At 41.7% G+C, this 13,923-nt stretch overlaps 1 protein-coding gene across 4 annotated transcripts; it reads right to left on the bottom strand.

The window, feature by feature from the left end:
- Positions 1-463: 463 nt before the first annotated feature.
- LOC123145612 (DNA repair and recombination protein RAD54) lies at positions 464-13,461 on the bottom strand. 4 transcript variants are annotated; one of them, XR_006472346.1, is made up of 23 exons: positions 13,001-13,461; positions 11,502-11,879; positions 11,128-11,214; positions 10,738-10,978; positions 10,488-10,613; positions 10,320-10,376; positions 10,150-10,236; positions 9,734-9,829; positions 9,498-9,548; positions 9,259-9,333; positions 9,077-9,163; positions 7,973-8,064; positions 7,771-7,903; positions 6,557-6,676; positions 6,365-6,478; positions 6,188-6,271; positions 5,988-6,068; positions 5,853-5,911; positions 5,128-5,323; positions 4,929-5,027; positions 4,267-4,674; positions 3,959-4,019; positions 464-902 (listed from the first exon to the last, which is right to left on the bottom strand). XR_006472346.1 is itself a non-coding variant. In XM_044565075.1 (21 exons), exons 1-21 carry the CDS (start codon positions 13,312-13,314, stop codon positions 4,330-4,332), a joined length of 2,922 nt encoding a protein of 973 aa, XP_044421010.1. In that variant the 5' UTR covers positions 13,315-13,461; the 3' UTR covers positions 3,870-4,329. The 4 variants fall into 4 exon arrangements, 1 of the variants encoding a protein (XP_044421010.1); XR_006472344.1 differs by having other exon boundaries at positions 3,959-4,674; XR_006472345.1 differs by lacking the exon at positions 464-902 and having other exon boundaries at positions 3,870-4,019.
- Positions 13,462-13,923: the final 462 nt, after the last annotated feature.

Below are 13,923 nucleotides of genomic sequence, written 5' to 3'. Positions count from 1 at the left end.
GGACGTGTGGCGAATGCCGGTCCTCGGCCTCGCCGCGGTCAAACAATGGCTGTCCAGCTTGTGATTGGCATTATCATAATCCCGGCACGGTGGTTGGATAGAGTGAACTCTGGCATGCCGCAACCGCACTTGATTCCCGGCCCTTTTACCACCGGGAAAGCAAGCGCACGTGCAGTGCATCACCCGGATGCGGCAAGGTCTGGCTGCCACACCGACCAACGCCACTTGGGCTCACCTCATGGCTTGACACGTAACCCTTTTCGAATTATTTCCAGATCAGATTCATCAGAACTACTACTACACGCCCCTGTCGTTACGTGAAAGATGGTGTTTTTACTGTAACCAAATGACTGAGCGGGCATACTTTTAGTTATAAACTTAAAGAGTATACATCAAGGGGAAATCGACGTTTTGTCTGCGATTCGATTATCATATAACAGTAGTGTCATCAAGCAACATGGAATAATTGAGACCAGGGGCATGATTATTTCTTCGAATGAGCCAAGGGGCATGATTATAGTGGGGTTTGCGAGGAGTATGGTGCAAGGATACCAACCTCTCGGGCACCCCCCAAGTGTAGAGTAGAACAAACAAATTAGACCCATCCATAATTGCAGGGGGCATTAGCGAGGCGCAGACAACAGTCCTTTTCCTCATTGAACACATGATGATCCACCACACGGCACAGGGCCATACTGCCCTGGCAACTGTTGGAGATAATGCTTGACAAGAGAATCGTAAGGCTTTGTTCATGAGCCGCATACCAAGGAACAAGAAAATCCGTACGGCCTGAGTCCGACGGCCTACGGTGCGGGTCGGGGGCGGGGGCGTAGGTTCAGTGGTAGCTTTCTTCCCCGTGGATTCGGGGCCAGCGGCCCCTGCGAAGACCTGGCGTATAGGACCTGAAGAACAAGACCAGATGAGCCCAGAAAGCGATCTCCATAACAAATGAACAGATATGTGCTGTTCAGGGGGAAAGCAACGTCAATGGTAAGATGCCAGGGTAAGCCCCGTTCAGGGCAGAATGCCCAAGCAAAGAATCAGATAATCTGGCATTCTTAACGAGTCTGCATGGCTGCATACCATTGGAGTTAAAATCCAGTTAAAATGTTGCACGCTGGAAATCAAAATTTAAAACACCCGAAAGGGACTGCAATCGTAATTTTCTCCAAAATTTGAACTGTAATCCTAGCTGTGGCATTTCTACGAATTGAAACTTCTCGAAAAAAAGGATGAACCGGAACATCTATAGCCTGGCAGATATTGTCAAGTGCACACGCACATGCCACATTAACAAAAGAAAATGCTAGCAGGCTTAAACATGTCCGGGATTGGGATCGGTTGGGCACCAGCAGAAAGGGAGGGAGAGGGAGAAGGTAGGTAACAAGATCATTTGACCGATACTTGACCGGTTTGTTATCTAGCCAGAGTGAGCTGGCGACATGGACCTCTCAGAATAGGAGGGCCATGTGATCCCAAAGGATCCTCTCCCTCCTCGCACTGGTTCCATCTCCATGACCAATCATAATACGGGTCCTCCGTCCTGTGCCTCCTACAGGTCACCTCACAGCGGACCGGTCAAGGAGTGTTCTTGTTCCTTAGTAATGCCTGTCCTATTTCTGTTAAATCTCAACTATAGTGTACTAGCGGAAACAGGACCATTTTAAATACTCGTCTAGTCTCAGGTCACCTCACGGTACCATGCTGATAGGTGGGAGCGTAACATGCCTGAATGGCAAAATTACCAGCAACAAGATACTCCACATTTTGCTGACGTTTTGGACAGGCCTCCGACACATAACATGGAGCATTAACTTCTATTTACAAATATATCAATAAAATCAAACGAAAGTTGATATTATGCCAGTACTTTTTGAGGCAAATCTGCGTATATGATTTCCAAGTATCAAGGCTAGATATTTAAAAAGATAACTGTAGTCAAAGTTTCAAAAGTTTTAGTAGGGTTATGTCCAAAGGGACATTTTATTATTAACTGGACATAATAGCCACCTCCAGCAGGGTGCTGGCTTTTTATATATATTAACTCTCGCATATAAGAAAGGATAGCAGATTAAGCCTCAGTTAGGTTACTTGTGTTGTTGGTGCTATGCCATGTCACTGGAGAAGGGGCTGATATTTCAAAGATAAAAATTGTTAACCTACTGCTTGATATATGACATGGAAACCTGATCTGGAGTGCACCCAGCCTTGAATACAGCATAAAGTTTTGAAGCACCCATCTAATCATGTTATCCTCACTCCCCCCTTAGCAGCCAAGGAAAGATATAAAACATGACAGGGGAACATGACATGCCAGGGAAGAGAAACTTTTCTAACAGATTTCAGAATGACCCTTAAGAATGTCATCGAATTTAACGCTTGTCCTCATTACTATCAGATAGATGGGTTGAATTAGGATCTTCACATTGGTGTGACGCAGTAATATCAAATACAACAAATCTAGAGTTTTATGCTGTAAATACTGGACCATCTAATCTAAATCAACAGTTTGAGGTGAGGTCTAATTTCCACACCAATATCATTAGATAAAAAAGGATCCGTATGAGTTCTGTAAGAACACTGAATCAAAAGTTCAAATTATGTGCATTTTCTGCAGATTATGTATTATAAATAGAATTCCGTTTTACCTACTGATGAGAAACCATCTGATCAGAAGTTCAGAACCATTTTAGGAAAAGCAGATCATTCATGGGGAGAAAAGCATGTGCATTCTATTTTGTTAAGTTGCTTGAAAACCTAACCACATAATGGTCAAAGTTTTAGTATAAGCAAAGCTCTTAAGATCAAGAGAACCCATGTGAGCACATGAACAGCACCAATTCTTTTCTTCCAGCAATGTGTTAACTTTTGTGACTGCACATGTGAGTGGTGGGAATGAAGACCAGCCTCATTGTGACCCAACTAACTACCTTTAATCCTACAGATCTCAAGAAAAAAGGAAAGAACAGAACATATTTCCTTATAGTTATAACTAAAGGTAAAGACCACCCACCCTTTTTCTCTGGCTACATATCTCATGCATGTAGCAATTCTAATGTCTAAATACAACAAATCATATTAAGGATGTTCTGTGGGAAACGTCCAGCTTATATTGCAGCGAAGTTCTATTTTGAGTAGATTGAAGAAATGTGAGCCCCTGTATAAGCAGGAATTTCCATTTTTCAGTTTACACTTGATCAAGATGATACTAAAATAGCCGCTAGGCTGGATCTACGAGTACTTTGATTTGACTATGCTAAGGGGGTGACCACAACAGTGCAAATGCCAAGCCTTTAATACACTAACTTGAGAGTGTGGCTGTCACCCACATGGTAAGGCCTAAATAACAGAAAGCTGGAGGCGAAAGCAAACAACCCAGTGCCCGATTTGTTTGTCAGAATAACACACTCAAATTGCCCAGCTGGTCTCCTTTGCATACTGCAGATCTCTCAAATCATGAACTTTTGTTACGGTAACGGCTACAACCTAAACATCACTCAGATCCCGCGCGGGGGGGGGGGGGGGGGGGGGGGGGGGGGGGGGGTTAGCGGAGGTGCTAAAGCTCAGAAGCATTGAGAACTGCATGTATATCCAGGAGCTAACATTGATAGAAGTGCTGGCCTAAAAACAAATGTGAGCTATATTATGGCCAGTTGTGGAAGCTGTACACAGACTAAGACAACACAGTCAAAATAGCCAAAATACTCCCTCCGTCCGGAAATACTTGTCATCAAAATGGATAAAAGGGGGTGTATCTAGATGTATTTTAGTTCTAGATACATCTCTTTTTATCCATTTTGATGACAAGTATTTTTGGACGGAGGGAGTATTATTTACCACAGCATCACATGAAGTGAAAAGTAGATCTATAGACAAGCTCAAGGATGCCATGAATTTACAGTAAACCAGCCTCACATTGCGCGATTGTAATGAATGAAAAACAAAAACAGAAGTGAACCTTTGATGCTAGTGTGTTACAATGATTAGATTTGAAGTGCAGCCCTTCGTCTTGAAATGATCTGCAGGTTATCAGCAACCATGTCAGTTTTTCTTACTCTGATGGAAAGACCAAGTGATGAATAATGTTCTGTCCACTTGAAAAGGTGGTTAGCTTCTAAAAGTTACAACCGTTTCAATTTTTGAATAAATATACTTGATATGCGTTTTACAAAGGGATGCAGGCTTTTGGGGGGGGGGGGGGGGGGGGGGGTCATATGATTTCAGTATGCAGTATATACACTGCACGAAGGAGATGGCAGTATTTACACGGCATAATACAGATCAACAGATGCCATTTCAATGGAGAATTCAGCTCTAAGTTTCATGGATTCAAACAAAATCATCATCAGATATATCAGAAGCAACATGAAGTCTCTTAGTCTGAGGTTGATGATCTGATGAGGGGTTTGTTTTTTTCAATGGTTGCAAGCAAACTGGAGATGTCCTCTTGGATTCAGTTGGAGATCTCAAAGAGGAATTCTTCAAATTGAATCCCATCATCTTCAAATTCTTGCCAAGTAAAGATTGCCTTCCAGGTTTCCTCGGAGAATTTATTTTCACCGCTTCTTTTTCTCCATTAGCTGTCACTCCATTTGGTTGATGAGCTGTTGATCGCACCATAGATTCAACTGGAACAAGTTTCCCATCAACCTGATTGGTGAAAACAAAAGAAACCTGCAAGATACACATGTCATTTGTTAACAAATGGCAGCAGTTCCACAGAACCACGTTAATAAACTAAACTTTCTTTTCCTTGTAATCGGATAAAAAACTGGTAACTGTACGAATAAGTGTATCAAGTGGAAGTGGTAGAATCTTACAACAACTGGAAAAACTAAAAAAGTAACAAAGGTGTGAGATTTGTGAGTTCTAACACAAAGAAGACCTATATAACTAGATGCATAAGAGACATGAACTGAGGCTATCACCTCATCACCAGCAGAACACTGGAGGATGGTATCAGGTACAGTTGATGGATCAGAATGATGGCCCCAACTTCGTAAATCTTCTTCAGAAGGCTGTTCGATCTGAAAAGGGTGTGAACGGAGCAGAGCAGCAAAGTACTTGAGATTTGAAGCAACTACAGAGCTACTACATTCTAACAGAAATGGGTGTCGCGTAAACTACCTGTTGATTTGAACAATTCATTTTCTGCACACATCCAGAGATCTCTCTAAAGCCACCAATATCAGTATACAACTTTTCTTTTGATGTCGAAACTGTATCATGCTTAGCGGCATCTAAATCCAAACCATTACCATCTAACGGCATACAGTGATCCTTATTACAGCGATCGCACTTCAAATTTTCATGTATTTCAGACCTGCGAGACCAAATGGAAGGAAAAGGATGATGTATAATATCAACTACATATAGACGGAACTAATGAATTTGGATATTGGCTTTTACATATTTTGAATACTATTCAATGGTATTAACTAATAAAAGAGTATTTAGGCCTAACTTAGAAACGAATCTGGTTTCTATGAATAGCATATTATGCAACAGTTTTTGACATTTTGTTTGCAAGCCAATGGTAGTTTGAATACTTATTACACCCTCAACCTAAATCAAATGATCATGAACTCCTTTTATGAACAATTTATGTAGTAAGGCCTTATGTTTTGCATGATACTACCTCTGTAAAGAAACATAAGAGTGTTTAGATCACTAAAGTAGTTTAGATCACTAAAGTAGTGATCTAAACGCTCTTATATGTCTTTACGGAGGGAGTAATATGCAAGAAACTTTGACCTTGATGCCAACAAAATGGTGACTGCAAACACAACTTAATTACACTTATGTACATGACTGGCAACTGATCCAAGCTATAATGGAGAAGCAGAGTTCACCTGACTTGGTCATGCAAAGTGAAAAGATCACGCAGATCTTCTGTTGAAAGAGAATTGCCCTGCAAAAGTGAAATGAAGACGTGATAAATTAACATATTTGGCACATTCAAGGATCGAAAAGAAAACTCCAGGTACTTGATCCTGCATTTTGTCGTCCGCTTGTTCCTGCTGAATAACCCTTTGTAGGCCTTCTTTTGCCATTTGACGCTGATATACCTATAGATGAGTGTGGCATATCATATTGTCAGCAGAAGAAGTAATCAGCAACTCGGTATTCCTTCACTTGATAATGAAAAAGTAAGTAAAAAGGAATGAAAAGAAATGGATCTGTCAACCTTCTCCTCAATGGTTCCAGTGCTCAAGAACCTGTATATGTACACTCTCTTCTTTTGTCCATCTCTCCAGACTCTAGCAGCAGCCTTTGCAAATATCAAAAGATGAAAAGGTTCAACTCAGGAAAGGTGTCTGGAGTCAAACAGAACCATCAAGAGTGATAAATCACAGATATCTACCTGCTTATCATTGGCAGGGTTCCAATCTGGGTCAAAGAGAACCAATCGATTTCCACCCACCAAATTAAGCCCACAACCGCCTGCCTTGCTACTAAGTAGAAAGGCAAACTCGTCCTGCCAAATAAAGTAATTTAGAATATAATGATAGGTTATAAGTTCTTCGGTTCAGGGTACAAGGTTGATGTTACGTACTCTAGATAGATCGTTGAATTGGTTCACCAACTTTTGCCTTTTATTAATGGATGTTGATCCATCAAGTCTAACATATGGATATCTTCTTTCCCGACATAATTGTGCAAATAAATCTAATGTCTGCACTTTTAAACAATGATAATAGTTAATGACTCCAGCTCTGCAGACTGCAGGTATCCAAAGAGCAAATTAATTATAACAAGTACCTTTTATGAACAGAAACTAGTTTACACGCACATTCTAAAGACTGTACTCTCTCGTTTGATGACAGACATACAGAGAATATGTAGTACACAAAACAAGTAGGAAGAGGTGCAAAAATAAGGTCACCTGCACTTATGCAGAAACTAGTCCTCCCTCCGATCCAAATTAATTGACGCAGCTTTAGCACAAGTTTAGTATATAAAGTTGTACTAAACTGCGTCAATTAATTTGGATCGGGGGAGCAGTTTAAATATATGATTTTGACAGTTCAAAAAGGAAACCAAACATATATCCAATATATAGGTTTAAGGTAATTCTATCACTTCACCCTTAATTCCAAGTACAATGTTCTGACTTCGTGCTGTAGGGATTCTGGTTGTAAGATACTCCCTCCGTACACAAATATAAGAGGTTCCAACTTTTTTCTGAATCGGATGTATATAGACACATTTTAGTGTGTTTGTTCACTCATTTCAGTCCGTATGTAGTCCAAATTGAAATATCCAAAACATCTTATATTTGTGAACGGAGGGAGTACATACCTTTTGACTTTCGTAGTTCTTATAATTAGTATATCCGCAGGATATGGTCTGACCATAAACATGATAGTAAAGGCAATGAAGATTTGGGATTAATAATGGCTTACAGGTTACTACTATCCCTTTCTTTACTGGTTACTAGCCAGTGTAAAGAATGCTAGCACTAGCAGGCCTAAGGCTACAAAGAATGTAGAACTTTCAAGACAACATAGACAGTAATAAGTGCACTCATGTTCGACTTATTGTTGCAGGACCCCAGGAAAGTTTTCGAGATACGAATTTTGCCATCACCAACAATACCTTCATATTTTCTTATTATTGAAGCATACAGATGGGAGCTTAGCCAATTCATTAATGAGAGGAACGTAGTTTAAATCTTACAACATCCATCCCCAATGGACCCGCCAAGACCAACAAAACCTTACTACAATGATACTGTGTTATCAACATAATACATTAAAAACATCTTACCTGAGTGTAATTTGATACAAGGACAATACGGTCATCAGTTTTCAGTCGGAGGTGCCCCAGCAATCTAGCCAACACGTGCATTTTGCCAGATAGTTCTACCCACATTCCTCCTCCACCAGTCCATGATCCAGATCTTGCATAAAAGAAACGATACAGGTAAGTTGGATTTGCTTGAGAAGCTAGTGAGAGAAGTTAGGCATACCTTCCTTGAAACAGTTCTGGAGGGAAAAAGCGTAGACAGTCATCGAAACCAGAGCCTCCTGACTTGCTACTCTTTATGGTGTCATAGATTAGCTGCAATAGCAAGATAACCAAGCAACATATGTTTGTGATGCTAAATATAGTTACCAAAAAAGTGAAACTGATGCAGGCTGGCTATGAAGAACAGTAACACAGGCAACAACAGCCCAGAATTTCCCATAACCTATCAAATCATATTAGTAACTTCCCAGCTGCCAGGTAATCAAGAAATAAAAAGTCAGTGCAAGAACTTGGTTACCAAGCCTATTCCGCATTCTACAAGGAATATGGGGTCAGCTTATAACATTGTCAATCTATGCAGGATACATTATCATCAACAAGCTTTAAAACTGTCAACGGACATTGTCTTGAAAAGTACATAATTCCAGTATACAATGCAGATGCAGGGTAGCACTTGACAGCAATATAGAAGTATACTAGTTAAGCCTATGGTGCTTGAAAGAGAGATCCATTACTAGTTACTACTACAAATATTAGAGCTGGTGAGAGTGGTGGTGGGGATTCATTCACCCTCTTCAACCTCCCAGGTCATTGTTTATAAGGCGTCCCGCCTTGGACGCCAGCACCTTACAATTATGCACGCTTTAGGCGCTTACGAGTCACTTAGGCGTCAGGGCGGTTGGTGCTCGCCTTAGGTCGTCTTACCACCTTATAAACAATGCCGCAGATACATATCTTAACAACATAACTAATACTTTTTCGATGCGAGGAAGAAAAATCAAATACTTCAACACAAATATTGACAGGAGTCAAGACAAAGCTCAATCCAGCGTGGCAGAGATGCTGAGGATGTAGGTGTAGGTCAAGCAGGGCCACAGCATCATGATGCCAGGTGAGGACATCGACCAAGTGCAGCGGCAGAGCTAAGGGCGTGTAGAAGGCAGAGCCAGACAAGACAGCTCAATGTGTTGGGGTATAGAAAGGTATGGACATTAACTAATTGCAGTAAAAAAATACATTGTAATAAACTCTGATCCTACTGTCGAAACTACTTTCACTGAAAGAGATATATCGTGGGGCGAAACATTAAACTGAAATTATTTACCTTCGGATGGTTGCATAATTTCTTAAGAGCAGTAATATATGCCAAAACTTTAGAACTCTTTGCTTCCTCAGATATCAAGCGTTTAACCTGACAGGGTCAACCACAGACTACTGTAAATATAACTCCGAGTACCTTACATGTGCCTATTGAATATTACTCAGAACGGTACAAAATTTCCTTACATTTTTGGAGTGTATGAAGTGGTTGTACAGTGTCATCTGTAAAGGAGTCAGCTTGCAGCACACTACTTCAACAATCTATACATAAGCAGGGTTAAGTAATGTAGATGAGGCACAATTATATAATGTAAAAAGGAGGAATCACTATAAAAGACAAAATGGATAGCAGGTACACAATTCTTTTTCTTTTTTCTGAATGTGCGATGAACATATCCAGCCAATATACACTGGACAGAACATACCTTTGGTGGCAGGTGATTGGACAGCAGGGCATTCGTTCGTCTCAATATAAACTGAATATCATTGAGAAGCGATCAGAAGAATTCAGAAGGTAATTAACCTAGAGCCCATTAAATTGTAGAAGAAAATGCATCCAAACAATTCTAGAGGAGATTAAAACATAAATGTGGACATTACAGTTGTTCAAAAATATGCAGTACAGGGTGCAGACAACCTTCTTCAGAGGAAAAGGACTTGCCTGATTTACTTTTGCACTAAGCTGTCCAGATCTCTCGGATCCCAACTTCTTTTCTTCTGCAGTTGCTGTGGGTTCTCTTCCACGAATTATTGGTGCCTTCAGTTAAGGGCAGATAATGTTAGAGTTAACTACAGAGGAAAGGAAGATAGAATGCAATTAACAGGAATAGCACATGATTTTAGGTGCACAACACACAAAGAAACTTGAATAACAAATATCTGAGAACACCACTATCTGTTAATAAATAGTTGTAATTCATACTCCCTCCATCCCGAATTACTTGTCGCGGAAATGGATAGAAATGGATGTGTCTAGAACTAAAAATACGTCTAGATACATCCATTTCTGCGACAGGTAATTCGGGACGGATGGAGTATTTAGCAGTATAACTTGTGATTTTCATAAAAAGTACATACTTCATAATATCGGCGAAAATATGCGGCATCCCCCAGAACTCCTGGATTTGTAAAATTTACCATTGAAAAGAACTCTTCCAGATCATTCTGCGGAGGAAAATGAATATATCAAAATTCAAAACAATGGTCCCAGCTACAATATGGAAAAGAATGGGAAAGCAAAAACCTACCTGCATTGGGGTACCTGATAACAGGATACGCCGTGTACAAGGAAGGGCCGCCAGTGCCTGGTGCATCAAGTGTTTTCATGAGTTCAGGAAGAGCAAAATCGGAGATGAACTTAAGTGCAAACGACTCATGTATGTATGAAACGCAACTGAATTGGCAAACTGATATACCTTATTTGTTAGTGTCTGGTCATTTTTCAGCCTGTGAGCCTCATCACATATGAGAAGGTCACAGCTTCCTGGTATTTCAAATTTTGACGAATGCATGCGGAAGGTCTCGTAAGATACGATAAGTACCTGATGACAATTCCAAACATATAAATTCACCAGACATTGTCACGAACATGCAATTCTGATTGCAATTAGTAAGCATGGTAAATAGAAAATAGCAGAAAGGAAAAGAGTTTGGATAAAAGAAAACCTGAAGACGGCTCAAGGGCTTTAAGAAACTTCCTATTCCAGAAAGAACATCAGCACGCGTGCTTTCACAGAGGGCAAGCAGGTGCACTTTGCCTTTTAACCATTTACTTATCTCAGATTCCCAGTTGCTAACTAGGCTTGTGGGGGTTACAATGACAGCCCTTTTAACCATTGGCTTACCCTCAAAGCCTTGAGCAAGAAGGGTATATAGCAAAGTTATCGACTGTAAAGTCTTCCCCAATCTGGAAAGTGCAAGGAAGCGTCAGAAGTAGCTTTATGTAACAGTGAGTCAGTGACTAAATAAAAGGATTGAAAGACAGAAACATTACGTATTTATATCAAAGTATAAAAATGGACAAGAGGGAGGGCGTGAACTGTTCCAGTTTATTACCCCATGTCATCAGCTAAAATGCATCCAGCGATTCCATCATCACTTAGCAACCCAGAGACACAATCAAACATAAACTGAACTCCTTCCCTGCATTACAACACAATCATGTGATTTACTATCTTCATCTCAAAGATTCAGAAGAAATCAGCATTGTTAGTTATTGTTTGCACCTGCTTAGACTAAAAATAAAGCTACAGTGCAATATGTAGTATCTATATGTGAATGTCTACAACTTACAGAGAGTACATGTTCTGCACAAAGTTAATGCCGATTGTAATTATTGTGGGGGGAACCATAAAATAGAGGGTTCACTGCAAGCCATCAAGCATGTAAAAAATGAATATAGGAAAAACATTAACAGGATAATATATTACCTTTGATGAGGACGAAGGTAACGTACAAGCAGATGATCAACTTCAATTGCAGTAAAATTGTTATTCTCTTTGTCACATTCCTCGGGTTGCCACAAAATTAATGGCTCTATGCCAGGTGGAAGAGGTTCCTCTTTCTCTGAGGAATCATCACTAGCAATGGTAGGCAGCTGCTGAAGATTGTTTGGAACTGCAAATGGCTGTGCTGAACCCCACGGGACAAATCTTTTACGAGCTGAAAGGCGCCGAGCAAGAAGCTCACTATTTTCACTATATCCATTTCCACACGGAGGTTTGAATGGTTTTCGAGCTATTGCTGCCGCATCAGAAACTGAAAGGATACGTGGAATAAGTGGCTGCCTTCTGACAACCAGGTTTCCCCTGACAGAAACCAGGAAAAAATGCATAAATATCTTCAAACAAAAGAGTGCATTTGTGATGTTATAGTCGATTAAACCAAAACAAATTTCAGTGTGTGCAAGGCAATCTAAGAGAAAATGACTTGTAACTGAGAAAAAGGCTTAAAGTGAAAATTTGCAATACATCACATAGCGCAAGATTATTCCAGCTGACCATACTTTCTCTGACCAATACAGTAAGATTTCAGGATTTTTTTCATGTAGAAGGCTAGTCCTATTGTACAAGGTACTCACTCTCATATCTCTATGCTTAAAATCATGACAGAGAGATGACTAGAGTATCCACACTACAGAGCTCTGTTGCACGTAGCTACCTAAAGTTTACTTGGTATGCACAATGAGTTATTGACCAAGTCCATTCTGTCCACATATGAAAAGAGTTACAAGACGGAATACAGAAGGTTTAATCTCTCTGTCCATATTTGCCAGCTTCATGTGATCTCCTCCAAGTCATTCAGCCATATGCATACTCAACAGCCACCGTACTTACGCTGAATGGCAATATTCAGCTTGAAGCCGTTACCAAAACTTGAGTGACAGGTATAGCTAGTTAGTGATAGGTGTCAGATCAAAGCATCAACATTCAGGCTTGGATACTCCAGAACAAAGTTCTCAGGAGATAACCCTGCAGATTACATGGCAAACAACCAATCGAGTGGGATGAAAAAGAGAGATCCTTCTATCACATTGTAAGTTACATAGGATTTGAATTATACCCTGTTTTTCCAGAACAGACCACGGTGTGGGGAGAGGAATTTGACTTGGGTCTCTTATGCTAAATTCTAGAGGAACCGGATCAAACACACCCAAGCTGAGGCACATTGTTCAAATGTACTGTAGTATCTAACAGGGCGTGGACTAGTGTATCACTGGGGACTCTTATGCTGAATCTTGGCATCTGAAACCACAAGCACGTCCCACAACGATTCAGGAGCATCCAGACTAGTCTCGTCGCCATTAAAAAATTAGATGAACACTAATGCGTACCCTAGCCCCTATGAATCCGCTAAGATGCGTCCATACACCACCAGCGCACAGCACGGACACGCACGCATGGGCCGGAATGGTAGGGCCAGAGAGTACCTGACGAGCGCGTCCACGTTCTGCGACTTCCTCTCCTCGTCGGGCTCCGCGGCGCCACGCCGCCCGCCCCGGACTGGCCGCCCGCCGTCGCCGTCGCCGTCATCGCTGTCGCCCCCTTCCTCAGCCTCGTCCTCGACGCCGCCCGCGTCGCTGCTGTCCGCCACGTACTCGCCGTCGTCGTCGTCGTCGGCCGCCTCCGCCCCGCGCTCCGCCTCGGACTCCGACTCGTCGGGGTCGGAGGAGAGGGTGACGACCTCCTCCTCCTCCTCCTCGGAGTCGCTGTCGCGGCGGTCGCGCTTGCTCCTCGGCGGCATCGCCCCGCCTCCGGCGAGTGGGATCGTTCGAAATGGGAGCCGAATCGTGTGGATTTTCCGGTCGGAGTTAGGAGTTTTGGGGAATTTTTAGGAATGGAGAAGCGGGGTTTGGAGGCGCTGCAAAAGTTTTGGCGGTATGGAGGGGGAGCAGCGTGTCGGAGAAGGTGCGGGAGAAGAGGGAGAGGGGTGGTTGGGCTGGATCGGTGGATCTGTTTCTGAGGGGCTAAGCCCATGTTTAAGGCCCAAAATACGTTGACTTCTCTCCTTTGGCGGGTCCTCCTATTCCAAAAAACGGGCATTTCCTATTTAGCGCTGCAGGCGTCCGTTAAATGTGTATTCTGCTAACGGGCACCTGCAGCAGCTTTAGCTGGGCTTGGCCCATTTCGCTCGCTTCCCTGTCGTTTGCATGTACAAATCGCAAAAATTCAACCACCCCGCCACAGTAACTTAATGCCCACAGTTCCATCACTTGTTTGCCTTATCATCTTTTTCTTTCACTTTCTCTATTTTTTGTTTTTCATTTTTCTATTTAATTTTTTTCCTTCTTCCTCGTTCGATGATCTTTCTCAAATCCATCCACATTTTTCTAAAATTGATGAACTTTTTTCT

The sequence above is a fragment of the Triticum aestivum genome, chromosome 6D (assembly GCF_018294505.1).
Source record: "Triticum aestivum cultivar Chinese Spring chromosome 6D, IWGSC CS RefSeq v2.1, whole genome shotgun sequence".
Classification (NCBI taxonomy): domain Eukaryota; kingdom Viridiplantae; phylum Streptophyta; class Magnoliopsida; order Poales; family Poaceae; genus Triticum; species Triticum aestivum.
Note: the sequence above shows the minus strand (reverse complement) of the source record. Positions and strands in the feature narration are given on the sequence as shown.